Here is a 26,368-nt window from a genome sequence, read left to right on the forward strand (position 1 = left end):
CTGCCAACATATAAGCTTTTTGAGAGCACACTCTTTTTGAAACACCCCAGTGCCTGAAACAGGGACTACCACATATTGAATTTTGAATAAACATTTATTGACTAATAAAAATGAATTTTTAAATTTAAAATGAGTATGATTTTTGAAGTGCAGCAAAAGACAAATTGGGAATATTTGTGCTTTAAATTCATAAGTTGCAAATACAGACTGAATGAGGGCCCTTTAGAATCAGACAGACCTTGGGGTTTGACCTGGCTCTGCTGAGACTGTATCTGAGCCTCACATTCTCCACAATACTCACTCTGAATGCATGCTCCTGGGCATGTAAGTGCCTTGCACATGGGTATTTTGATACTGTGGAAGATAGGAATTCCCCTTTTCTTCATTTTCTGCCATGGCTAGAAAATGTGAGCAAGAGAAACAGCACACAGGATTCGGACACATTACCTTTGCTTAAAAGTGAAATAGCATAGCATTAGCTGTTGCCCTTTCAGATAATTCTCCACAGTGGCTAAGTTGTTACTATTTTTTTTTCATCAAAGCATCATCCTTTATTACTTTTGACAAATGAGGAGACAGGCAATTGCTCTCAAAGCACTGTCTCCTTTACTGTTTAAAAAATGGCTGACTCTCATATTTTACCAAGTATTTTCTTGGGGAGAAACACTTGGTAAAATAAGTCAGATTTCTGATACTGGGTAGGAATACTTATAAATGATTTGACTGATCTCATCACTACCCACCCAAAAGTAGAAATCTAAGAAGTTTGGAAAACTTAAACTCTGACATCCTTCAAGGAGCTATAAAGTTGTTTTAGCTCATTCCTGCTTGGTGCATTCAAGCCAAATACCTGCGGCTTGTAAAGTCAAGAGCAAAAATCCATTCCTGCAATGTGTGCCTTTCTAATTGTTCTGTAATTGCTTGAAAGCATTTCAGACATTGGGAATGACATTTATGTTGAATAAATCTACTCAGGCAACTAGACTAAGTTTTAACATTTAAAGTGGCTGAGTAGAGTATAGTATTTGCAGTTACAAAAACAGTTTTAAGTCACGCTTCTCAGAAAGCTAGTTTTTATTTCTAACATTATTGTATATTTTAGCTATTTGAGCTTTAAAAAGAAAAATTTAAGTGATATGCTCAACTGTCAAATTATCAATTCATTTACCATGCATTCAGTAAACCTTCAGTAAATACCAAGCACTATGCTAGGTGTGGTGGCAGGTACCTAGAAGAAGTGGCCTCTATCTGAGAGAGGCGCACAGCCCTGTGAGGGATAGAAACTTCAAGTGATTACAGTTCAGGGAAATATGTGCTTTTCTAAAAGCAGTTTCAAAGTGGTATAGGAGTTCGGTGGGGATGTGTATTTTAACACGCATCTATTTTGGGACATTGACATTGACAGGATAAAGCAAGGTGGCCACCTATTCTATTGTGAAGCTTTCCTAGGAAGGCTCCTATTTCAGCAGTGTGGTCTGGCCAACTTTAAATGGGACATCTAAGCTGGAGCTGGCAGGCATTCAAATGCATGTCTCCTTGGGGCCAATCTGTTCTGTTCCATGCCACGAAACGTCCGCTATTAAGGAAAGAACAACTTGGCCACCTCATCCGAAAAACCTAGACCAGATCTGAAGATCTGTGTAGGAGACTAGCTGTGGGAACTTCCCTGGTGGTCTGATGGTTGAGATTCTGCTGCCAATGCAGGGGTTACAGGTTTGATCCCTGGTCTGGGAATTAACATCCCACATGCTGTGCAGTGTGGCCAAAATATTGGAAAAAAAAAGGGGGGGGGGTGGATGGGTGAAATAAGGTATTTCCTTAGGATGGAATTTTGTTTATTTTTATTTCTGGCTGCACCAGGTGTTGCTTTTACATGGGCTTTCTCTGGTTGCAGGGCATGGGCTTCTCATTGCTGTGGCTTCTCTTGTTGTGGAGCTCAGGCTTTAGATGCGGGCTTCAGTAGTTGTGCACAGAAGTTCAGTAGCTGTGGCTCCAGGCTTAGTTGCTCCATGGCATGTGGAATCTTCCCAGACCAGGGATCAAACCTGGGTCTGCTGCACTGACAGGCAGATTCTTATCCATTGTGCCACCAGGGAAGTCGTAGGACAGAATTTTATGAACTTGTTGAAAGCTATAGGAAGGAAGCACTTAAAAAATTTAGGGGAGACACTGAAGACAGAATATTAAATGAAATAAGTATATACTATTGTACAGACCACTACTATAAAAATTGTATTAAGACCATTCATTGAAATATGTCAAATATGTCAAAAGATTAATAATAGAATTATGAGCAGTTTTTAATACTCTGTTTTTCTGCATTTCCTAAGATTTATACAATGTGCATATTTCTTTTATAATTAGGAAAAATAGTGCTTATGTTAAAAAAAAGTGATTCATTTCATTCCCATAGCTTGGCCGGTCGAGTGAGGCACATTGTCCATCAGGCCTTCTGGGATGTCTTGGAATCAGAACTGAATGCAGAGCCTCCCGAGTATGAACACGCCATCAAACTGTTCGAAGAAATCAGAGAGGCAAGTTGATGTTGTTTGTATTCATTAGTAATCCTCTGCCCCCACCCCGCCCCAGAGGCTGTTTTTCTGTTAAGAGTATTGGAGGCTTCTTTTGAAACACTGAGCCAGAGTTTTTGGAAGAGTTTTTGCTTGCATCTCTGAGAGGAGGATGGAGACGGGGGAAGAGGGCAGTGACAGGAACACAGGCCCGTGCTTAGCTGGTAGGTGGCGGCTATGGTGCTTCAGAGCACAGAGCCCAGATTAGATAGGTCTGCTTTAGTGATCTGCTTCTGCTTTCTCCTAAGTCTCAGTCTCCTGAGTGAGTGAAGTGAAAGTCGCTCAGTCGTGTCCAACTCTTTGCGACCCCATGAACTATACAGCCCATGGAATTTTCTAGGCCAGAATACTGGAGTGGATAGCCTTTCCCTTCTCCAGGGGATCTTCCCAACCTAGGGATCAAACTCAGGTTTCTTGCCTTGCAGGCAGAGTCTTTACCATCTGAGATGCAAGGGAAGCCGAAGTCTCCTGAGTAGTTGCAAGAATTAAATCAGATGACAGTCATGGCTAACATTTCACAAGACACTTGCTCTGTGCTAGCACTAGAGTATTCATTTATTCCTTACCATAATGCTATGAGGTAGTTATGCCTGTTACTATTTTATATAAAGAAACTGAGTTCCCTGACTCATCCAAGGTCACACAGCTTTGAGGGGCAGAAGGTATTTGAACTGAGGCACTCCTGCTCAGAGATCATGCTCCTAACCACATGCTGTGTGTATGAGTACAGTGTCTACTGTGTTGTGAATAGGTTGCCCCCATAGTATATAATGTGCATGCATGCATGCTAAGTTGCTTTAGTTGTGTCCGACTCTTTACAACCTTATGGACTGTAACCCACCAGCCTCCTCTGTCTATGAGATTATCCAGGCAAGAATACAGAAGTGGGTTCCCATGCCTCCCTCTAGGGATCTTTCCAACTCAGGGATTGAATCCCTGTCTCTTACATCTCCTGCATTGCCAGGAGGGTTCTTCACCACTAGTGCCATCTGGGAAGCCGATAATATATATTTCACATGTAAATATACTGTATTATACCAATGGGGCCTGTGGGGGTGTTGCCATTTGCCCTTCTTTAAAAGGTTCTTTTGGATCCCTGATCTGCAACTTTCTCTTTCTTTGCATGATTTCTCTGTAAACTTTTTCAAGTTCTTTCAATACTATTGCTTCCTTACCAGTTATTTTCATTATGATGGTGTTAGTAACTTCCCACAGGAGGGAAGGGAAGGCTTTCATTCAGAAGTGCCGGGGTCCAGCCCTAGTGGATCCAGGGTAATTCGAAGGGTGGACGGAATCAGCGAAGAAAAACTTACTTATTTAGAAATGTAAAGAGAGATTAGGGAAGAATAGTATAGTAGGAAAATTAGTGGAGAAAAGAGGCTGAATAACTTGGTTTACTCAGAGAGCTAATAAAACCTCAAGACAAGAGGTTTGCACCATCTACGTAGGCCACTGGCACCCGCTTGAATAGTGGAGGGTACCCCGCCTTGGGCTCCCTCTCGTGTGGGTCTTAGAAGCCAGGGCAAGTAAGTAGACATGGTGAGCCTACACGCCCCACATGGGAATTCAGCCAGAAAAGAAGGAGAAAAGACCACACGGGGGAAACCAGTCTTTCCAGTGACTGGCTCATCCTTTATTGTTTGGGAAAGCCTTTTATACTTCTGGTTGTACATAGAGATCAATGGATAATACAAAATTATGCAGCATCAGCAGCCCTGACTCTTATCGAGACCAGGCTTTCTCTCTGCGTACCTAGCTGTATACACAAGTCTTAGGTGATTTACATCATCTTCTGGCCAGGAGGCCAATTAACATTTTACAGCCCTTTTCTGATAAGGGTCTGTCAACCAGAAAACTTATTTGCCCTTAAAAGTGTTGTTCTTCCCAAAGTCTGGTGCCACTCTCAGAAAGCACTAATTAAGGTCACATTCTTACATAGCAAAGACACAACGATTTATAACAAAGAGAAAGTTTACTAACTCAAAAGCCTAGTGTTGCTAACATCAAAACTACTATATTCCTTTTTCTATATCCCAATTACATTGATTAATATCCTCCAGGTGCCTAAAAGATGAAGAATATGGAGGTCTGGCAGCAGTCATTGACTCAACAGTGAAACCCATCACCAGTATAATTTTTAGCTTTTTAGGAAAGGTTCTATATCTTTAAGATGCTTTAAGCTTCGTGCCTCTCGCAGTTGGGGGCTGTAAACAATCACAAGTGTAGTTAAACCTGTCAGGCAAGTTAGAGAGCCATCAAAGGGGTTTGAGCTGAAACACTCCTTTTATTTGCAGGAGACTGTCAATTGGAGCTCTAAGTTAACTTTTTCCAGAGAAAGGTGGTGGGGAATAGCCCCCTGTTATGTCAAAAGAGTGGAAAGCACAGTACAATAAAGCAGGCAGACTCTGGTTTTTGGGGGTAGATGTTCAAGAAAATTCAGCGAGGCTCCCTTAAGGCCCGACTCGCCTTTGCCTGTCGGACCCCTTAACCTCCTGACCTTTACCATGGACGGGACTCCTCGTGCTGGCTCCCGGCACAGAAGATAGAGCTTTCTTTTTAGGATAGGACCCTGTCATGCTTCTCTGATCCACCACTGAGTCGGGGCAAACTTCTATGATATCCAGGGCATTCAAATACTGAGGGCAGGGAGCTTGGTCATCTAGACACTGAATTTTAAAAAATGACAGCCTTTCTTCATGTAATGATGCTGTTCATTCTCCCTGTGCAGATTCTTCTCTCTTTCCTGACTCCTGGTGGCAACAGGCTTCGCAACCAGATTTGTGAAGTTTTAGACACAGACCTCATTAGGCAGCAGGCTGAGCACAGTGCTGTCGACATCCAAGGCCTGGCCAACTACGTCATCAGTACCATGGGAAAGCTGTGCGCCCCTGTGCGAGATGACGACATCCGAGAGTTGAAGGCTACCAGCAACATCGTGGAGGTGCTGAGGTTAGTGCCGGCTGCTTGCATTTTCTTAAGGTACCTATGAGTGCATTCAGAAGGGAAATGTGGGAATTGAGGGGCACAGAATAGTAACTGGTCTCCCAAAGGAACCCTTAACCCTAGGGGAAAAACTGACTAAGCAAGGGGTCAATCATTTATTGTGTGCGTGGAACTTTCACATAGAATGAGCAAACAAAGGTGTTAGTTGGCAGTGCTGGGCCCTAGAGATGCAGTGATGAAAGGGGCAGATATGATCTCTGACCCCAGGGAGTTTACAATTTAATGAGGAGACAACCCTGAACAAGGAATTACAGTTGTGATAAAGCTCTGTGGGAGGGGAAGTAGAGAGGATTAATAGGGACCCCAGCAGAGGCACCTAATCTCGTCAAGGATACAGGAAGCTTTGATTAGGTAGGGTATTGGAGCTGCTTTGACATGTAAACCTTGAATTCTTAGTGATTTAACCACTAAAAGTTTGTTTCTCACTCATGCCACAGTCTGAGTCAGGGATTCTTGGTCAGGCAGCCTTCCAAGAGCCAGTCAGGGACCCAGGCTCCTTCTCTCCTTGGCTCCACCCAGGTCTTTGGAGTCCTTTACATTCAGCTGGTGAATGGGGAAGAGATCATGAGGAAGGCATGCTGCTGCTGTTTAGTCGCTCAGCGGTGTCTGACTCTTCTGCGACCCCATGAACTGTAGCCCACCAGGCTCTTCTGTCCATGGGATTTTCCAGGCAAGATTACTGGAGTGGGTAGCCATTCCCTTCTCTAGGTGATCTTCCCAATCTAAGGACTGAACCCACTGAGCCACCCAGGAAGCCCTGAGGAAGGCCTATTAAATGTTTAACCACCTCGCCCCAGAAGTGACATATTCCACTGACTGTGCCTAGTCCTGCGGTCCCACGTAGATTGAAGTGGGTCTAGGCAATGTGATTGCTGTGTGGAATCACATTTCCCAGCCACACATCCACACTGCAGAAAGGGAAATGGACCTTTGGTGGTTGGTTAGCTAACTCTGCTGCAGCTTCCCTAAGGAAGTGAGGTATACAGTAAGATCATAAAGACTCTAGTTTGGCTGTGATCCCAGAGGAAAGAGGAGTCTACAGCACTTTGTGCCACTAAGACAAATTCTTCTCCCTAACCCCTTTTGTGTGTGTGTGTGAATACAGCCACATAGAGAATTAAATTTCATGTAATAGTATTGGAAAGGGAAGGGGAGGAAACTGGTTTGCATATAGCAAGTTCCTTATTTTCTGACTTTGAGAAAGTTGACAATTTCTTAAGTCACACTTTCTTCATCTGTAAAATGGGTTGTAAATATCCTTAAGAGTTGTGCTCAGCTTTGGCAGGTTGAGATTCTTCAGCTGTGGAATCCTTGCTTTGAATGATCTTATTACCCATGTGTGATAATCAAATCTGTGGCATTCATCTTGCTCGTATATTGAGCACTTAGTGGTTGGTACTGTCCCTGCATTTCTAATATGCTATCTCATTGACTCTTCACAACATCTCTCCAAGGTTGATCTTGTCCCTTTCTTTCACAGGTGAGGAAACTAAGGCTCAGAGAGATTGAGTAACTTGTTCCTGGCCACAGAGCTGGTCAGTTGTGAAGCTCTAATTGAACACAGGGCTGCCCAGCTCTGAAATGCAGTGTTTTCCCTGGTGCTTCACTGTCCTGTCCTTCTCTTTTTTCTTTTTCCTTATTTCCTTAGGAATAGAAACAGGGTATACTATATTCAGACTCCTTAAAATTTCAGGGACTTTCAAATGAAAATTCCTTCTTGAATCTTTTTTTATCTCATTGTTAAGACTCACTGTTTATACTTCTTAGTGTCTGTCAGTCTATGGCTGAATGTAATGAATCAGTTGGAAGTATATTTGCTAAAGCAAATACTCTTGAGATCTCTGGAAGAATACATTTGGAATGCATGTGTAATGCCTTTTATGAAACGTGTCCTTGTCAAAGTGATTGGAATTTCAAAACCGTTTCGGAGATGTTTATCTTTTCCAGCCTGTAAAATAAATAATAGTTAGTGAATTTCAGATGATTTTCTTGATTACCTGTGTAACTATTTTAACTCTGAAATTTTTAGACAAATATTCCATGTCCTGGACCTCATGAAAATGGACATGGTGAATTTTACAATTCGGAGTCTCAGACCACATCTTCAGCGCCAGTTGGTAGATTATGAGAGAACCAAGTTCCAAGAAATTTTAGAAGAAACTCCAAGTAAGTAAACTATGTGTGGATATATATTGAAATGGGGTGAAATATGGCATTTTGGTTTTTGATATCTTAAATAGTATTACTAAAGACTTTTGGCATTTCTGTTCAACATTTTTTTGACTTCTAAAATTAATATTACAAACTTACAGCTGTTAACTTAGATCCCAGGAACTGCGTAAGCACTACTCTTTATGCATTAAAAAAAAGAAAGAAACATTTATTAACCACCTGCTGTGTCCCAGATACATCTTGGGTGCTGTAGATATGAACAAAAAATAAAGTTGCAGCTCCCAAGGAGATGGCCGAGAAGACATGACAGAAAAACAAGCATATGTGGTCAGATGTGTTATTTAGTGCTATGAATAAAAGTAGGATAAAGAAACAGACAGTAATGGGGCAGGAGTGAGGGTTAGAGGTTATTTTTTTTTTAGGTGAGGTGGACTGAGAAGCCTCTCAGAGAAGTAACATTTGAGCAGAGTTTGCAAAGGAATGAGGAAGGGCCATGTGAAGATGTGAGGGAAGAACATTCCAGCCAGAGAGAGCTGCAAGTACAAAGGCCTTGCAGTAGAAACTTGCTTGTGTTTTGCACAAACACAGGGCAGACAGTGTGGCTGGAGTAGAGCAGGCAGGAAAGAGTGGTTACAGTTGAGGCCAAGAAGTAGACCGAGGCAAGCCCTATAGAGCCTTGTTAGGAAATAAGAGGAATTTGGATTTCAGTCCAAATGTGATGGGGAGTCATTGGAGAGCTTGAACAGGGACGCAGCATCTGCTTTTTATTTTTAAAACATACTCTGGCTCCTGGGTAGAGAATAAATCATATGGGAGCAAGAAGGGAAACGGGGACACCAATTAGGTGGTATCACAGATGGCGGATGGTCCAAATGGTGGTGGTAGAAGGTAGTGAGAAGAGATCAGGTTCTGGTTGTATTTTGAAAATGGAATAACAAGATTTGCTGCAAGTTGGATAAGGGAAAAACGAGAATGGAAGATGACTCTAAGCAACTCGATGAATAGTGATGCCTATTAGTGAGATGGGAGAGACCCAGGAAAGGAGGGTGGGAGATGGGATGAAGTCAGAGTTCAGTTTTGGACCTGTGAACTTTGAGATCTTGTTTGACATCAATATGAAGATACCGGAAGGGATTTAGGAATGAGATTGGAGTTTGGGGGAATGGTGAACACTGGGAGTGTACATCTAAAGCCATGGAACTGGATAGTAGCTGACGCATATAGAATGCTTACCATATTCTAAACACTTTACCTGTTTTAACTGATTTAATCTTTCTAAAAACTTTAGGAAATTACTTCCTATTTATGGATGAGGAAACTGAGACAGAGAGAGGCTCAATAACTTGCCACCATAATACAACTTGAGAGCTGTAGAGCTGAGACTCACCCCAGAAGTCTGACTCCACACTCCTGTCCACTCCATGCTCTTATCCCAGGGTTACCCTGGGTGAAGTTACCTAGACAGTGAGTGTAGATACTGAGTGGGCCTGACCTGGGACTTTTGCATACTAGAGCTTAAGAAGAGAAGAAAGATCCAACAAGAGAGACTGTGTAGCCAGGGAGGGGAAGAAAGACAGGAGAGGGTGGTGTCCTGCAAAACAAGTGAAGAGAAAGTGTTCAGTGATCAGCTGTGACAAGCGCTAAGTGGTCAAGAAAGATGAAGACCAAGGCTTGATTGTGGTATGAGACCGTATGAGGCTCCTTGGTAACTGTGATGGGAGCAGTTTCAGTGGACTAGTGGACATTAAAACCAGACCAGAAGCGGAGAGGAGGAAGTATGACCTCACTGAATCCTCACAGTTCCTCAGTGGGGGAGGTACTGTTCTCCCTTCATTCCACAGGTGAGGAAACCGAGATGCCAGATGTTGGACAGTTGGCAAGAGGCTAGCTCACTGGTTCCCTTATTAGCAAACCCTTGACAGCAGCATCTGGGCTTCAGTTGCAACCACAGTCTAAGTCTGGGTTAGGTGATCCCCCCATGCCACCTTCCCCCTCGTGGACTGTGCTCTTCTGTCAAGATGGTCAATATGATAGCCTTATGTATACAGAGCCAAACACATGCCTCCTTTAGAGGGATTCCAGCAGACTGGAGCCTGTCCAGGGAAGAGGGCAGGGGCATGGAGGGTGACATGAGGAACAGTCAGTGAAGCTGGGCCCATAGTGCCTAGTACCAGGGAGACTCAGGTGGGCCATGAGCACTGCCTGCCCTGTGGTTAGTGATTCAGGGCTTTGGTTAAGTTCTGAAGAGCAGACTAGGACCCATGGGAGGGAAGTAGCCAACAGCCAGTTTGCACACTAGCAGCTGGAGCTGCTCTTTTAACTTCAGAATGGACTTCCTGTCACTCATAGTAGCCCATGCTAGCTAACATTTTGTTTGCACACTTACTGTGTGCCAAGACCTTATTATGTGCCAAACACCTTACATTTATTAGCTTATCCAAGCTTCACAAATCACCCTATGAGACTGTTATCACCTACTGTTTATAAAGGAAGAAACTGAGGTTAAAGTAAGAGACTGCTAGTGGGTGGAAGAGCCTAGATAACTCAGGCGTGTCTCTGCCCCAAAGTGTATGCATTCAACCACTATGCAAAACTGACTCTCTCCAAACAGTATACCAACTGCCTTGGGAGTATTTGCAGAGAAAGTTCTAGCATTGAGTGGCAGATATGACTAGATGATGTCTAAGGATCCTTCTGCAACAAAAATTCTCTTGACTTTAGGGTTACATTGTTTTGACTTCAAAGCCAGAGAGGGATTATGGGAAATAGAACCCTACATCAACCCTGGATCTGAAACCTGAACTATTAATATGATAACCATGTTCTTAGCAGCATTTTCCTGAGACTCGCTGGTTGGTTTCATTTGCGTCCCTGTGTGTTCATATACATGTGTACAAATGTCTCCATGTCTTGAGTCAAGATGGGCCTATAATCTTGAACAAAACCCTTAATGTAGGGTTGAACTACAGTTTTGTTCATCTCAAATGATTTGTTTCTCTCCTTGAAATCCAGACTTAGTCACTTGTATTTCACTCGTACCTTTCACATTGACTCGGATATTTCCAGAGATTTAAGAATAGAATGAATCCAGCTGTGCAAATAGGTCATTATTGCCCTGCTCTAAATATGTTCCCAGAGAAATCAGGAGTCCAGGAAGCAGAGTGTATGTCAGCTGTTAATTATATCCTCAAGTCACGCTGCCAAAAGTCGGCCACTGTGCCCTGCTATCAAAATAAAAGTCTTACAGTACTGCATAGAAGTACAAAAGTGTTGGATTTATTTGTGTACATGATTTTTGTAAATAATTATTTGGAAAATCAATATTTAGAAGTACTCTGGGTTTCCTAGTTGACTCCCCAAAAGATTGTATTTTGCCAACAGAGAGATTTTATGTCATCTCCCTATTTAAAATACACTCAGGAAAGCCTTACGCAGTGATTGGGTATGTGTCTTAAATGTTAGCAAAATAACCACATTAAACCCAACAACTAAATTATCTGTGGAAAGAATGGCACATAACCCCTAGGCCACAAGTAATTTTTCAGATACTCAGAAAGAAAAGGTTTTATTTAGATCATCTCTTATATCTGATAAAATGTTCTCAGGAACTTCATTTCATGTGATTCAGAAATCCTCATGGGACATAAATATTTTTCAAAAAATAAATGAAATTGCATTATGATTGTCTTTACCTGGCACCCAAGGCATTCGGGAAATATTTATGGAACATTGTAGAGATGAGCAAGCTGATGCTCAGCAGCAACCTGCCCAAAGACAGAGGCGCACAGCCGAGAAACAGCAAAGCTGGGACTGGAAACCAGGTCTCTCCTGGCCAAGCCAGGAGTAAACCAAGCTGCTGCCTTCATTCCTTTCTTTGGATTTTTCAGTTTTGTGTTGTATCAGTTGAGTTATATCAGAGGCAACAGAAACTCACTGGCTGATTTAGCAGAAAAGGAAATGAATGGAAGGAGAGGGCAGTTCACAGAAAAGCTAAAATTTCCTGAGACTGCACAAGGCCAGAAATCAGGATGGCATCAGGAATCTGGAGAGGAAAAAACAAGGGGAATTTCCCAGCTGCGTCCTCAGATGGTTAATGTGCACTTCAACATGGACCATCCTTGAACGCTGTAATCATCATTCAGAGTCCCAGGAAAGAGTCTGATGGGCATATGTCTCAGCCAGGCCAACCCCTGGGTAGGGAGGTTGCCTGGTCCTGGTCATGTGGCCTCTAATTAAATCCGCAAAAAGCATGGAGTGAAGGAAATGATTTCTCAAAATCAGTGCCAACAAAAGGGAAAGTGAGGTATAGCTAGGCATAAAAGAGTCGATGTCACGGATAAGCAGACTAGATTCTTCTAACTGAAAACTGGAATATTGGGTGTGAATATTTTCCAGAATATTGAAAATAGGGGCCAGGCTAGCTCTCGGTCTTTGCAATTCTGAACAGGCACCATTCAGTAAACCAGGAGAATGGTGCAGAATACATGAATGGGAGTCCCTGGCATTGTCCAAACCTTTAGATAACCCCTATTTTCAATATTCTGGAATTTCAAAAGAGTTGGACATGACTGAGCATCTGAACACACGCTCACATACACAGAGCTGGCCTAATATGTACAGTAGGAAGTGTTCCCTCCTCTTGCTTTCTGAAAGTTTGCAAAAAACACCTTATATCTTTTAGTTTGATTTGCATGCACTATGTATATCAGTAAAAGGGAATGATATCTTCAGGTGTCAGGGATCAAAGCAATTTGCCAATCTGAAGGAGACTATTTGAGTCAGTCCTTAAGCCCATGGTTAACTCCAGAGATAGGGAGTTAAAAAGGAAACCTGCCAGGTCTCATACCATATATAGAGAGCAAAAGCTTTTTGAGAACCTACTAAGTGACAAGTACCACTGGGAAAATGTTTGATTAGTTTCCAAAGCAAGGTACAGTATTTAGTGTATGGCTGGTGCTCAGTTGCCTTTGAAGAAATTAATGGAGAGGCTTTTTTTCACAGGGAAAACCAAGTACCAGTGCCTCTGAGGGTTGACCTTGCTCTTGGAGCCGCTCAGAGCAGTCAATATTCTTGCTTGTGGGAGTGAAATCTCAGCAGCGTGCGTGTGTGCTTAGCTGTGTCCAACTCTTTGGGGCCCCTGGATTGGGGCCCACAAGGCTCTTCTGTCCATGGGATTATGCCAGCAAGAATACTAGAGTGGGTTGCAGTTTCTTCCTCCAGGGGATCTTCTCGACTCAGAGATCGAACCCATGTCTCCTGCTGCTCCTGCGTTGGCAGGTGGATTTTCTTTACCACTGAGCCACCTGGGAAGCCCCTGAAATCTTAGCGGATCCCTTAGAGAAAATCTTTGTTTCCCTCTAAACTCTTGCTCTTTCTGCTTTACCAATTGTACTCACGCCTGGTTACATATAAGGATCACCTGGAGTGTTCAAACACAGATGCCTGAGCCCATCTCAGGCTGATTAAATCAAAATCTCCAAGAGCTGACACCCAAAATCTTTTTTTTTTTTTCTGTAAATTCCCAAGGTGATTCTACCATCAGCCAGCACAGAACCTCTGTGCTACACTGTTGCTTTTGTTTGAGATAACTAAATGGGCTTTTAAATGTGTCAGTTGTAAATGATTACACTTGTATATAAATGCTTATTACTGACACATTGTAATTATACCCGAGATGGTTTCCACTCTTACTCTCTGTTGGATCCCTTTTAAAGACTGCAAGTCTTTTACTTCTTTATAAACAAAACTGGGAAAACCAAGAACAACATTTGCCAACTGAAGAGAAGTAAAGTTGTGAAATTCTGGGGGTGGTATTGCTTTAGTATAGCAAATGGAGCTGCTCACAAATTACCCCTGTTTAAGAGCTGGGTCTGATGAATTTCAGGGTGACTATTCTTTATTTCATTCTCTGGGTTTGTTTTTTTTTAATCTGCACCTGTGTTCAGTCCGCATTTTTAAGCAATTGACACCTTATAAATTCTGCTGCTACTGCTAAGTCACTTCAGTTGTGTCCTACTCTGTGCGACCCCATAGATGGCAGCCCACCAGGCTCCCCCATCCCTGGGATTCTCCAGGCAAGAACACTGGAGTGGGTTGCCATTTCCTTCTCCAATGTGTGAAAGTGAAAAGTGAAAGTGAAGTCGCTCAGTCGTGTCCAACTCTTGGTGACCCCATGGACTGCAGCCTACCAGGCTCCTCCATCCATGGGATTTTCCAGGCAAGAGTACTGGAGTGGGGTGCCATTGCCTTCTCCTTATAAATTCTACCAAATGCATATTTTTTTTTTATAAGAAATGTAGTCAATGCCATTGCCTTCTCCTTATAAATTCTACCAAATGCATATTTTTTTATAAGAAATATAGTCAATGGCACCCCACTCCAGTACTCTTGCCTGGAAAAATCCCATGGACAGAGGAGCCTGGTTGGCTGCAATCCATGGGGTCTCCAAGAGTCGGACACGACTGAGCGACTTCACTTTCACTTTTCCCTTTCATGCATTGGAGAAGGAAATGGCAACCCACTCCAGTGTTCTTGCCTGGAGAATCCCAGGGATGGGGGAGCCTGGTGGGCTGCCGTCTATGGGGTCGCACAGAGTCAGACACGACTGAAGTGACTTAGCAGCAGTAGTCTAAAGAACAATTTATTTCTAGGGGTAAACCTTAGAACTGGGTCCGAAGTAAAAAAAAAAAAAGTATTCATATTAGCATGTGGGGAAAGGCAAACCGCTGATCAGATACTCCAAGGGGTCTGGAACCCAAAATGTTTAATCACCACTGCTTTTAATCTAGATAACTTCTCTGCACAAGACTCAAGGTCATGGGTGAGCTGGCCTGTCTGTCCATCTGATGCTATCTGCTGCAACTCTCTCCTCCCTTCCCCGCCTCTTTATGGACCAGCAGTACAGATTTGCTTGTAGCATCCAAATTGCCATGCTTTCCCATTATTCCGTCTCTCTGTGTGATCTGTTCTCCTAGCCTGGAGTGACAGCTCTTCCCTCTATCTGCCTTGTGTCACTTACGGAGTTCTTCCTCTTAGACTCCACCGTAGACAACCTCTCCTCCCTCCACCCCACTGCACCTTTGAGTACTCACTGTCTTCTGCTGTAATCGTGAGCTCACATGACTGTCTGCCCATCTGGACCGTAGGCCCCTTGAGGGCTGTGGCCATCTTACTGTTCATCGTGTGTGGAATGCACAAATGAAGGAGTCTATCAGCTGTAGGACAAGCGTGTGGCCTTTTCCCTTGCAGGTGCTCTTGATCAAACTACAGAGTGGATAAAAGAATCTGTCCATGAAGAGTTACTTTCTCTTTCTGAAGCTACTTTAACGCCTGGAGCCGAAAACAACTCCAAGCCAAGCCTGAGCCCTACGTTGGTGCTAAATAATAGTTACTTGAAACTGTTACAGTGGGATTATCAGAAAAAAGAATTACCAGAGGTGAGTTTTTTTCCCCCACTTTGGCTTCCCTCAAGTTTTCAATATTCTAATTCTTAAGTTCAAACAGTGTATCAGCTGGTCTGTCTGTGTTGCATGTGGTTTAATGACCTTAACTGGAATCAGATGAAAAACAGGGATTTGGATGTAACACTGCTGATTTTACACGTTCATGGTACTGAGCTTCCCTTTCTATTTTTACATCATAAATATGCTAGACACTCATGACAGATGGAGCACGTCTTCAGGAACTGACAGAAAAGCTGAATCAACTGAAAATGATTGCCTGCCTGGCCCTTATCACCAATAACATGGTGGGTGCTCTCACAGAAGGCCTACCTGAGCTTGCAGTCAGACTAAAAAGGATTTCAGCTGTTCTACTTGAAGGCATGAACAAAGAGTGAGTTCCAGCATTTTTATCTGCTCTCCCTTGTATTCCAGCTCTGCATGTGTTTCAGAGAACACGAATAACCTTGGAAAATCTGGATGTGGTATTCAGGACCATGCTTTAGAGAAGCTTAGCTCATGCCTTCTTTCCCTAGAGTTTCTTTTCATGTCTCTGAAGGCTTAGATGTCCCTCACCGGTAGGGAGAGGTCTTTTCCATAACAGGTACCAGGGTGAGTGTAGTGTTTCCACTTAGGACGGATGTGTGTACAAGATCTCCTTTGACAATGTTGTGGAAAAAACAAACAATACCTAGAAATTCGTCATGCTCAGAGTCTATCAGAGAGGCTTTCTGATTCAGTTATTCTGACTCCATCATTTTTCTGCAACGAAATGTTTACCAGCTTCACAGATCCAGCCTCTGTGAAGCCTACAGAAGTAGTGACATCTCTGTCCTTCAGAGATGTTTTACAAGTCAGTGAAAGTTTTGTCTTTGCCAAATTCATTTCTCAGTGTCAAACCATCATTGAATACTAGAATCTCATTTCAATTTTGCATTATTGGGAATCCTGTCCAAGTCAGAAAATTTCTAATCCTGGCCAATGACCAGGTGTTTCCATGGGTCTCCTATATGTCAGCTCCTCTTGCTGACTGTCCTCTCAGGTGCTTTCAGGGACTTTACACCCAATACATCCAACATCCCATCTTCCTGCTTGTTATTCAGAGAGCACATGCATGATTTGATAAAATCCTAGAATCTTAAAAGCCAAACTAGCCCCAGTGATTCTGGCAATCCAGAGTTCTCATTTTGACCTAAAGCTCAGAGAGAATAGGATTTGCCTTGGGCTGTACTCCACGAAAAGGTCAGGCCAAGGCCTGAGCCCAAGCCTGACTGTCAAGTCCCTGCCCTTTCTACTGATCCTGGTGCTAACCTGCCAGGCTCTTTTCTTTCACATTCCAGGACCCAAGACCTATAAGGAAAAGAAACCTGCTCTGATTTTGCAGAAACCTGCTCTTAGCATTTCCCCACACTGGGTAACCATTATTTTCCAGGAATTCTAATTTATTAAGCCTTTAGTGAGTCCCCAGATACTGCTTAGTGTTAGCTGCTCAGTCATGTCCAACTCTTTGCAACCCCATGGACTATAGCCCAACAGGCTCCTCTCTCCATTGAATTCTCCAGGCAAGATTACTGGAGTAGGTTGCCATTTTCTACTCCAGAAGATCTTCCTAACCAGGGACTGAACCCGCATCTCTGCATTTCTTGTATTGGCAGGCAGATTCTTTACCACTGAGCCACCTGGGAAGCCCTCCAGTACTGCCTAAGTATTCATATGAAGCACATAGCAAAATGGTTACTAAAAGGACAGGCTTTTGGGTTAGACAAACCAGGGTTTAAATCCTAGCTGTGCTGCTGACTTGTAATGTACCATTGAATAAGATCCTGAGTCGCTCTGAGTCTCATGGCCTCACTTGTAAGAAGGGATATAAAGATACCTACCTTAGAGTTATGGCAACTTAAGATGACATTTGAAAAGACCCTGATGCTGGGAGGGAATTGGGGGCAGGAGGAGAAGGGGACGACAGAGGATGAGATGGTGGGATGGCATCACTGACTCGATGGACATGAGTTTGGGTAAACTCCGGGAGTTGGTGATGGACAGGGAGGCTTAGTGTGCTATGGTTCATGGGGTCGAAAAGACTGAGCGACTGAACTGAACTGAAGATGACTTGTGTGTAGCATTTAGTGCAGGTGTGTGGCACGTGGAAAGTGCTTGATAAATGTTAGCTCTTAATAACTATTTAGTTGTTTGTTAAGTCATCTTCTTTATAGTTGTTCTGCTTATCTGATTGTTTTGTGTTTTGTCTAATTCCTCTCACCACCATCCCCCCTTCTCTTACCTTTAATCCATTTTGCACAAAGTTGTCTTAAAGATCCTTTCTGAATAGCGAGATGCAATTTTCAATATCATTCACAATAGTGTGGACACAGCAAATGCTGCTTCCTATTATACCTTTTTCATTACCTATTAAATAACCACCACTAACTACTTTTTACATCTTTCTGGACTGTATATATTTGGAACTATTGATCAGCTACTTGAAAGTAACAGTGGGAAAGAGTCTCTCATTTTTCATCATGATAGGTCAAGAGTTTTAGGTAATTTGTCTTTATGGTGTTGGCCTCTGAATGTCTTTATTTCTTGTTTTTGGCAGGTGTTATAGGTTTCCCACATAGGCATGGATAAATGAATTGTTTCTATCTTATTTTCTAAGCACATTAAAAACAAAATCTATGACTGAATCCCCTCAGGCCAGATGGTTTATTTTGTAAATTAAACAAATATTTTCTATCCTTTTCTGATAGCCCTGCCTGAAAATGGGGTTGCAGATTCATTTTTAGGGACCTCATTTTTCTGTCTGTGCTTTTCATATTTCCTACAGAATTGGGTGGTTTTAAGCATTTAAAAGTCTGATGCATATAAAGCTTGGTGGTTGGGAGGAGTTGCCTATTTTCTAAGGTCATCCTAATAGGGGTAATTTTTGTCTGTATAAGAGAAAATTGGTAGACATTTGAAACAAGCTGGTATATTTTTTAAACAAAACAAACAAAAACCTGCTGAATAAAAGCTGTCCCTGGTGGAATTATTGTTTCATATTTTGTAGGACCTTTAACTTGAAGGAAGTCCTGAATTCTATTGGCATTCAGACTTGCGTTGAGGTTAACAAGACCCTAATGGAGAGAGGTTTACCAACTTTAAATGCTGAGGTTCAAGCTAACCTTGTAGGCCAATTCTCAAGCATTGAAGAAGAAGACAATCCTATCTGGTCTTTAATTGGTGAGTCCTTATATTTTTATTGGTTTCTGCTTCAATGTCAATATGCTTTACCACGCTGGCTTTGGCTAATGTTAAGTATCAGTCAAATTTTAGTCTTAAACAGATTACCTGCTTCTCTTGGTGAATAAATATTGAAAACATGAAGAAAGCATTAATCTTTTCAAAGGTTTGGGACTCACTGCTGCTTATGTGTGTATATGTAGTGGAGTGGGGGGATGTTTCAGGGTCTTCTACCTTTACTACCCAGCTGATAGGGTTTTTGAAGAAAATAACATCATGCTGCCATCATTTTAAATTCCTAGATCAATACAGCAATCCAAACCAGGTGGCAGTATGTTCACAGAAAGTAGACACATGCTCTGATGGAAGCTAACCTGTGTGAGCTGAGGCCCCTTGCTTGATCAGGCTTAGAAAGACTAAAAGTTAAAAGGCCCATAGAACTGAGAGGCATAGTGGGTGGATTTTTTTTCCCTGCTTGATTGCTAAGAAAACAAATATCTCAGGATCAAATTGTGTTGGTGAGTTGGGGAAATGGAGAATGTATCAGGGCTTTTTTCTGTTACCTGTGACAGATAATTTAAAACTCTAAAGTGGCTTCCCAGGTGGCTCAGTGGTAAAGAATCCGCCTGTCAAGCAGGAGACCTGGGTTTGATCCCTGGTTCTGGGAGATTCCCTGGAGAAGGAAATGGCTATCCACTCCAGTATTCTTGCCTGGGAAATCCCATGGACAGAGGATCCTGACGGGCTACAGTCCATGGGGTCGCAAAGAGTCAGACATGGCTTAGTGACTAAACAACAAAGTGGCTTAAGCAGGAAGGGACTGTATTTGCTCATATCACAGAAAAGAGCAGTTGGGGGGGATTGGCTGCTGGCACAGCTTAATCAGAGTTCAGATGATGTCTTGGCACTGTTTCCCCCTGGTGGTCCCTCAGTGCTGCCTTCCTCTGGGATGGCTGTCTCTAAAACAGTCTCTTCCCAATATAACAAGATGACTTCCACTCCAGCCTGCATCTTTCCATATTTAAATCAAGCCAAAAATAAAAAAAGTCAGTTTCCCTCCCCTCTTAGCTCAAACTGTGACCCTAGAATTGAATCCCATTAGCTCCAGTTGGTGGTCACATCCCATTTTTGGTGGCCAGAGTGGAAGAAACTTAACCCTAAGACGTGTTCAGCTCCTGGAAACAAAGTGAGTCAGCTTTACCTGAACACCTGATCTGAAACTAGGGAAGCAATTGTTTTCCCCAGACAGAATCAGGGTGCTGTGGCCATAAGAAGAGGATGGGGTGACGTGGGAGACAAAGCAAGTGTCAGCTGCAGTGGGAGAGGGACAGATGGAGGAAAGAGTGTGGAATTTGAATATCCAAACATTCCAGGAGGAATCTGCAAGTTTTCAAAGCACCACACTGACTTCTCTAGGAACACAAACACTGGTTATTATTTAGCTGAGATTCTTAAAGGGTGTCTTTCAACCTGATCCCTGGGGACATGGGATGCTGGTAATCTAAGCCACCCAGGCCACTGAAGGGCTCTGGTGTGCAGCACGTGGGCTTCGAGGGGTGGCAGGGAGGAAAGTCACACACACAGCCTAACCTCAGCTGCCTGTGGCCAAGCCCTGCCCGTCATGACCATCACTGCTGACAAGCGTGTCACAGCCTGTCACCTCCGGCGGTACAGCCAGCACTTGGGCCATGGTGCTTCTCGGAGGAGGAGGGGCAGGCTGTCAGCCATCTCTGCCTCATACCAGGAGACCCTCGCTAGTGCACAGGTCTCATGAGGAGGATGGGATGCATCTTTGCTCACAGCAATTTCCCCAGACCATGGGGGGTGGGGCCCAGAGATGACCTTTAATAGATATCTGAGGGGATGACAGAGGATGAGATGGCTGGATGGCATCACTGACTCGATGGACATGAGTCTGAGTGAACTCTGGGAGTTGGTGATGGACAGGGAGGCCTGGCGTTCTGTGATTCATGGGGTCGCAAAGAGTTGGACACGACTGAGCGACTGAACTGAACTGAGGTGTCAATCACAGATTGGCACTTGCCATCTACCTCTCTAAGGATTAAATCATGTGCTGCTGCAGCTGCTCACCTCCAACACCCCCTGAAAGGAGTTCGGGATGGAGAATAGAAAAGAGGCACTCTGTGCTTGGGGAAAACTGGCAGGATAGGTCTTCACGTAGTTAGATATTCTCCGGAGCTTTTTATGAGCCCAATTCACATATCTCCTCTTATCTGGGAAAACACTAAAATCCTTCGTAGTGATGACTGTTTCTCGTGACTAGCAGAAGCTTCACGAGACTAGCAGAAACCTTTTGTAAAATGTGTTTTTTATTGCATGTATTCTCCCTTCACCAAAATCACATATATACTGTCCCTTTCCCCTATGACTTTGGAACAGTCTCTTGGAGCTATCTGAGGTGCTATCTCCCAGGCTGCAGTCCTCATATTGCCTCAAATAAAACTCAATTTGCAACTCTCACATTGTGCATTTTTTTTTAAGTCAGCAGTGGAGTGGATGAATGAATGCATGGAGACTTGGAGCAGTCAAGTATCTCTCACCTGAGGCCATATAACCAGCAGGTCTCAGGGTAGGGAGTCTTCCTGTCTCACTCACCTTCTCATCTGCTCTGATGGGTACTCCAGTCAGAGCTGGAGCCCTGCTGCCCGTTGGCAGGCTGGCCAGAGCCTTGGGTGTTCTCTGTGCTCTTGCTTTAGATCAGGGAACTACTGGCAGCGCCAGAGAGAGAGGGGGAAGCTGGGGGCCAGGAGATGCCCCACCCTGAGGAGGCCTCTTAAAATCCAGTCAAGCCACTTTTTCCACCCAGCCCTCCCTATTCCAAGTTTCCTGTTCTTTTGCAAATTGAAAGTATTTTATAACCTTGTTCAAAGTATTGTTGCCTAGCAACTTGCATGACTCACTTGAGCGTCTCTCCCTAGGCTCTGGAAGCCAAGGCATGTCTTTGGCAGGGGCTGGGTTTGGCTGCTCCTAAATGGACAGACGCTTCTATCACTTTAGTCTTGGCCTAAAAACTGACTCGTCCACAGAAGAGACAGAACTACTTGTCAGCATAATAACAGTTTTGAAAGACCTGCATTCTTTAAACAGTCTCACAGAAAAGTGTCCAGACCATAACCGTGACAAAAATAGACCCGGGCTCATGAGAGTCGAGCAGCCAGCCTAATGGGGAGTTTAGTGGACCATTTGCTCTGAATTCTCTGCCCACAGAGGAGCAAGAATATATTAGACCTTAGAGGGATCCCTGGGACAGAAGAAGGGCTCCAGCTTAGCCCTAGCTTTCCTCCTCTGTTGTTCATGGTACCCACAGTCTGCCTTCTTCGTTCTCAGTTGATGTGCTATTTATTTACAATAAAATCACAACTCCCACTGTGTTTGCATGCTAATGGCCACCGACATTTTTAAAAGGTAATTTTCAACTGTACAAACGATCCCTCCATGAATAATTTCCTCTCGTTGAAAAATTATGGATAAGGCTCAGGTCTTCTTCAGCCCCCATTCCTCTCTGGTTCCTTGCATTTTCAGTTTGGGGTTTATCTTCATAGACCTTTTTCATTCCATTCTCACTTCACTACAGTCAACATTTATGACATGCCTGCTGCCTGCCAGACCAGGGAAATAAAGGCTAAAAAAGTAGCCCTCACCCTCAGAAAGCCTACTGTCTGAGAAATGAGAGAGAGAAATTCTCAAGTAACAATAATAAGGATTGAGTATATAATAAGGTTGAGTAATAATAAGGGTATAAAAGATGGTAAGGAAAGCCACAGAAAGGAGGTGACTTTAGTATCAGTATGATGTTCTTGACTTCGGCAGAGATGAAGTGAGATGGAAGGGCATTCTAGTAACAGGAAATAGTCTGGGCTAAGATATGGACATGGGACACTGGGCACTTTGAGTTCCAGGTCAGATCTGGCTGAAATGTATGATTTGGGGTAGACGTGTTTGGATATAAGAATTTCAGTAATATTACAGCTGTCTGTATTAGATGAGTGTATTTAAATGGCAGCCCACTCCAGTATACTTGCCTGGAAAATCCCATGGATGGAGGAGCCTGGTGGATTGCAGTCCGTGGGGTCGCAAAGAGTCAGGCACGACTGAGCAACTTCACTCACTCACTCATTTTCCTTAATAAATGTTCTTATTTGTGAGATTTCTGTTTCCAGAGCCAGAGAATGTCCTTGGAGCAGCCTGGGCTGGAGCAGGTCTGGCTTGTCCAGTGCCATTTGTCCAGGACACCACAGCTTCCCTTTTCTAAGCATTTGCATGCATTTGTGAAGTCTTCGCAAATGCAGATGCACCGAAGCAGGAAGAGTGGAGAAGGTGGCAGTGCTAGTTGGGGTGGTCCTTCCTCAGTGCCTCCAGATTCTTGCCCACATTGGGGGTGGTCGTACAATTTATTTTCTAACCCGGGACACTGTTGAAAGTGTTCTTTTTATTAAGACCAGGACAGCAGGTGTCAACTTCAATTATCCTGAGAAAACCTAGATGTATGTTCCCCTTTGCCTTGTGGCAGTTTGGGCTCCCAAGTTTGCCAGATCTGTAGATTTTTCAAGAAGAACCAAAAATTTGATTTTCTATGTGAAAGCCCCTCATTTTAAATAGCTTCTATTTTTTAGAAAAACACTGTCTGGGCTAAACTAGCAATCCTAGTTTACATACTCAGCTTTAGGATATATAACTAAAATTATGGACATTTGAATTTTTATAAAAGATTCCCCACTCTGCCCTGAAAGTGCTGTGTATGTTTTATTAGTTAGCTATTACTGTGTAACAGATTTCCCTAAGACTCCATCTATAATTGCTCACCAGTCTGTGGGGCAACTAGGCAGTTCATTTGGTCTTGCTGGACTCAATGCATGCATTTATGGTAAGCAGCCTCATGGGTAGTTAGCTCTGCTGGTCTCGCCTGGGCTGTCTCAAGTGTTTGGGATTTGGTTGGCTACTGGTTGGTCTAGGATGGCCTAAGATGGAACAGCTGGGCTTCCCTCAACATGGGCTCTCATCTGGCCCAGGCTTGTTTCCATGGTGGTGGTAGGCAGAAAGGGCAGATTCAAACCATGCCTCTTGAGCATGGAACTCACACACCATCACTCCGGCCACGTTCTGCATGGGCCAAAGCAGGTCAGAAGGCCATCCCTGATCCAAGACCTGGGCACCCGGGCTCCAGCCCTGATGGGAAGAACTGCCAGGCTACCTTGGAAAGGGCATGAGTATAGGGAGGGGGTAAAGAATTGAGGATGTTGTTGCAATCCATCTACGACAATTACTATTCTCATGTTTAAAAAGTACATGCTTTAATAATAGGACAGATAAACATATTTTCTTTTCCCCCAGATAAACGAATCCAGCTATACATGAAGAGCCTGCTTTGTCTGCCAAGCCCTCCAAGATGCATGCCTCCCGTGCCAGGAGGCCTTGCTGTCGTTCAGCAAGAGCTGGAGTCGCTAGGCTCGCAATACGCAAACATCGTGAATCTCAACAAACAAGTGTACGGACCATTTTATGCAAATATACTCCGAAAGCTGCTGTTCGGTGAGGAAGCCACGGGGAAGGCAGAAGCTTCTTCATCTACTAACTAAAGAGGAAATGACACTGGCAAAGAGATTGGAAGCCCAGCACTTAGGTACCCAGTCTGTTTCCACCAGCGGCATTACAGATGGGGCACATTCTCGATCCTGTGTGAGGCACAGTGTTAGCCCGAAGTTGTGTAACCCAGTAATGTCAGCATTGCAGAGACATGCACATCACAATGTCCCCACATGTGCACCATTTTCGAGTCCTAAAGAGACTTTTTAACGAACAGAAAGCTATTTGTATTTAATTTTATTACCTATATAATACTTGTAAATGTTTTCTTAAGCATTTATATCTGGCTTATTCATTCAACCCTTAAGGAGTTGTATTTACTCACCTGTTACTATCAGATCTAATGATTTTTTTTAACTTTGGTACAGCTTCTTAAAGGGTTGAAAGTTGTGATCATAACCAAGTGGACTGATGTTCTAAATAAATGATGTGAAGTAAGGATAATTGTATTTGAAATGTACAAATCAAATTTTACTCATATGTAATAGAAACTTACATAGTCCTCAAATTCTACAAATATACCTAATCACATTTGGTGATACCGATGGTCAGTATTTGTTTAGAATTTAAACGTATTAAATACATTTTTATGCTATGTACACATTTTAGATAAAACCTCCCTTGATGATTTAATGGAAACAGAAACAAACCCCTTCTAAAATCTCATTCTAGAGGGTGGATTCTTCTTGCAACTTATGCTGCTCTCTGAGAGAAACACTTTTTGCACACATCTCTTTGTGAATGTCCTTGCATTTCTCAGGCCATTGGTAAGGTTTATATACAATTTTAATATTTTTACATAAGGCAGGAGCGGTTTGAATTGGTAACTTGAATTTACTTGTAAGAAAAAGTTGATAAAATGGGACCCCCATTCTCAGTGAAATTCACATCTGAAAAAGAAACAGATGTACTTTGGATTCTTTTTCTTCTTTAAGCATATAATGTGCTAGCAAATGCCTTCTCTGTGGATTTAATTCTTACCCCACCGTGACCAAGAAGCTCTTCTCAGTACCATCATCATTTGCCATTCTTGTGCATTAAACTTTGCCACGCTGGCACTGCTTGTCAGGATCCTAGAGAAATCTGCTTGTCTTTGAATTACATGCTTCTGAAGTGTTGAGGGAAACACTACTGGATAATGCTTTATTTGCATAAAATGCATTTTTGATGGTTTGATTTTCTGAGGACTCCTTGAATCTTAGCGGTCTGGTGGAGAAGAGCAAGTAGGAAGAAAAAGATTAATCCTTCTTTCTTCCTTACCTCCTCTTCCTCACCATGACCTCTACCATTATGGTGCTACCTAGTGATTTGATGAAGGCCTGGGAAGTTATTGTGTGGATAACTTATCTCTGATCCTTACATTTTGGAGGGATCTGCCAAATTGAGGAAACGTTGAACATCAGCTTTTTTCTCCCAATGACCAATACATATATCACCATTTTGTCCATTTGAGCAGCTATGTAGAAGTGGAATTTACTGAAGAGCACATCATTGGTCTTACCCATTTTTTCCCTCCTCCTGTATGTCCATTCTGCCTGTTTCCTGTGCTTAGAAATCATAAGGTGCTATAGATTTTTATTTGCATTTTCTCTTAAGTTGAAATTGTTTTCAACTGTTCACTTTGGGGCCTGGATAGCACAGAGGGTCTGAAAGGTAGCGTGTAATGTGATTTTTTGTCACTTTCCCAGTGAACTGTATATATAACTAGAAGACCAGGTGGTATACTTTTTTACTATCAGATTGGAATCTGGCTGGTATTCTTATATACTTGATTATACTATAGTTGCCAGCAGGAAAACAATGTGCAAACATTTTTTTTTTTTGATGCATTTTAAAATGAAGGGCATTCTGCTTTTTTTTTTAAGTGGCAAAGTAAATCTCAATGTCCCATCTGGATTTAAGCAAGTACATTTATTAGGATTCTTAAATCCTGTCCCTTAGCATGTTGTTTATTTGGTTTTTACTTAAATGTTTACTTCTACTTTTGAGAATTTTCTTAACATGGTCTTGTTTTGTAATGTCAATTTTCCTAAACACCACACACACATTTTCATTCTTCTGCTAAAACATGTATTGTGCACACTAGTTACATTTTAAAACATTAAAAATTATTTCAAGATAGATGGTGTCTCTGTTTTCTAAACCACCTTTGGGTAGCTCGGGGCTGGAATATTGCACACTCTTTATTACAGTGGTTCTAGAAGGAATCCTCTACTTAATGTCAAAGCCTCACAGACATCAATCGTGTTCATTCATTCATTTAGTGAACAAATAGCTATTGAGCATCTACTATGTGTCAAGAAGTATCCTAGGTATTTAATACACAGATGACTAGATAGACACTGTCCTGAGAAGTTTGTA

At 42.8% G+C, this 26,368-nt stretch overlaps 1 protein-coding gene across 1 annotated transcript in view; it reads left to right on the forward strand.

Moving 5' to 3' along the window:
* Positions 1 to 26,082, forward strand: part of TCP11L2 (t-complex 11 like 2) — a 41,788-nt gene extending 15,706 nt beyond the window's left edge. Inside the window, exons 4-10 of the mRNA XM_052639339.1 lie at positions 2,414 to 2,534; positions 5,299 to 5,519; positions 7,603 to 7,739; positions 14,994 to 15,181; positions 15,397 to 15,578; positions 18,231 to 18,403; positions 23,756 to 26,082. Of these exons, the coding sequence (XP_052495299.1) occupies positions 2,414 to 2,534; positions 5,299 to 5,519; positions 7,603 to 7,739; positions 14,994 to 15,181; positions 15,397 to 15,578; positions 18,231 to 18,403; positions 23,756 to 24,000 (1,267 nt within the window). The 3' untranslated portion in view covers positions 24,001 to 26,082. The remainder of the gene's footprint in view (positions 1 to 2,413; positions 2,535 to 5,298; positions 5,520 to 7,602; positions 7,740 to 14,993; positions 15,182 to 15,396; positions 15,579 to 18,230; positions 18,404 to 23,755) is intronic.
* The last annotated feature ends 286 nt before the right edge of the window (positions 26,083 to 26,368 follow it).

The sequence above is a fragment of the Budorcas taxicolor genome, chromosome 5, assembly GCF_023091745.1.
Source record: "Budorcas taxicolor isolate Tak-1 chromosome 5, Takin1.1, whole genome shotgun sequence".
NCBI classification, from domain to species: domain Eukaryota; kingdom Metazoa; phylum Chordata; class Mammalia; order Artiodactyla; family Bovidae; genus Budorcas; species Budorcas taxicolor.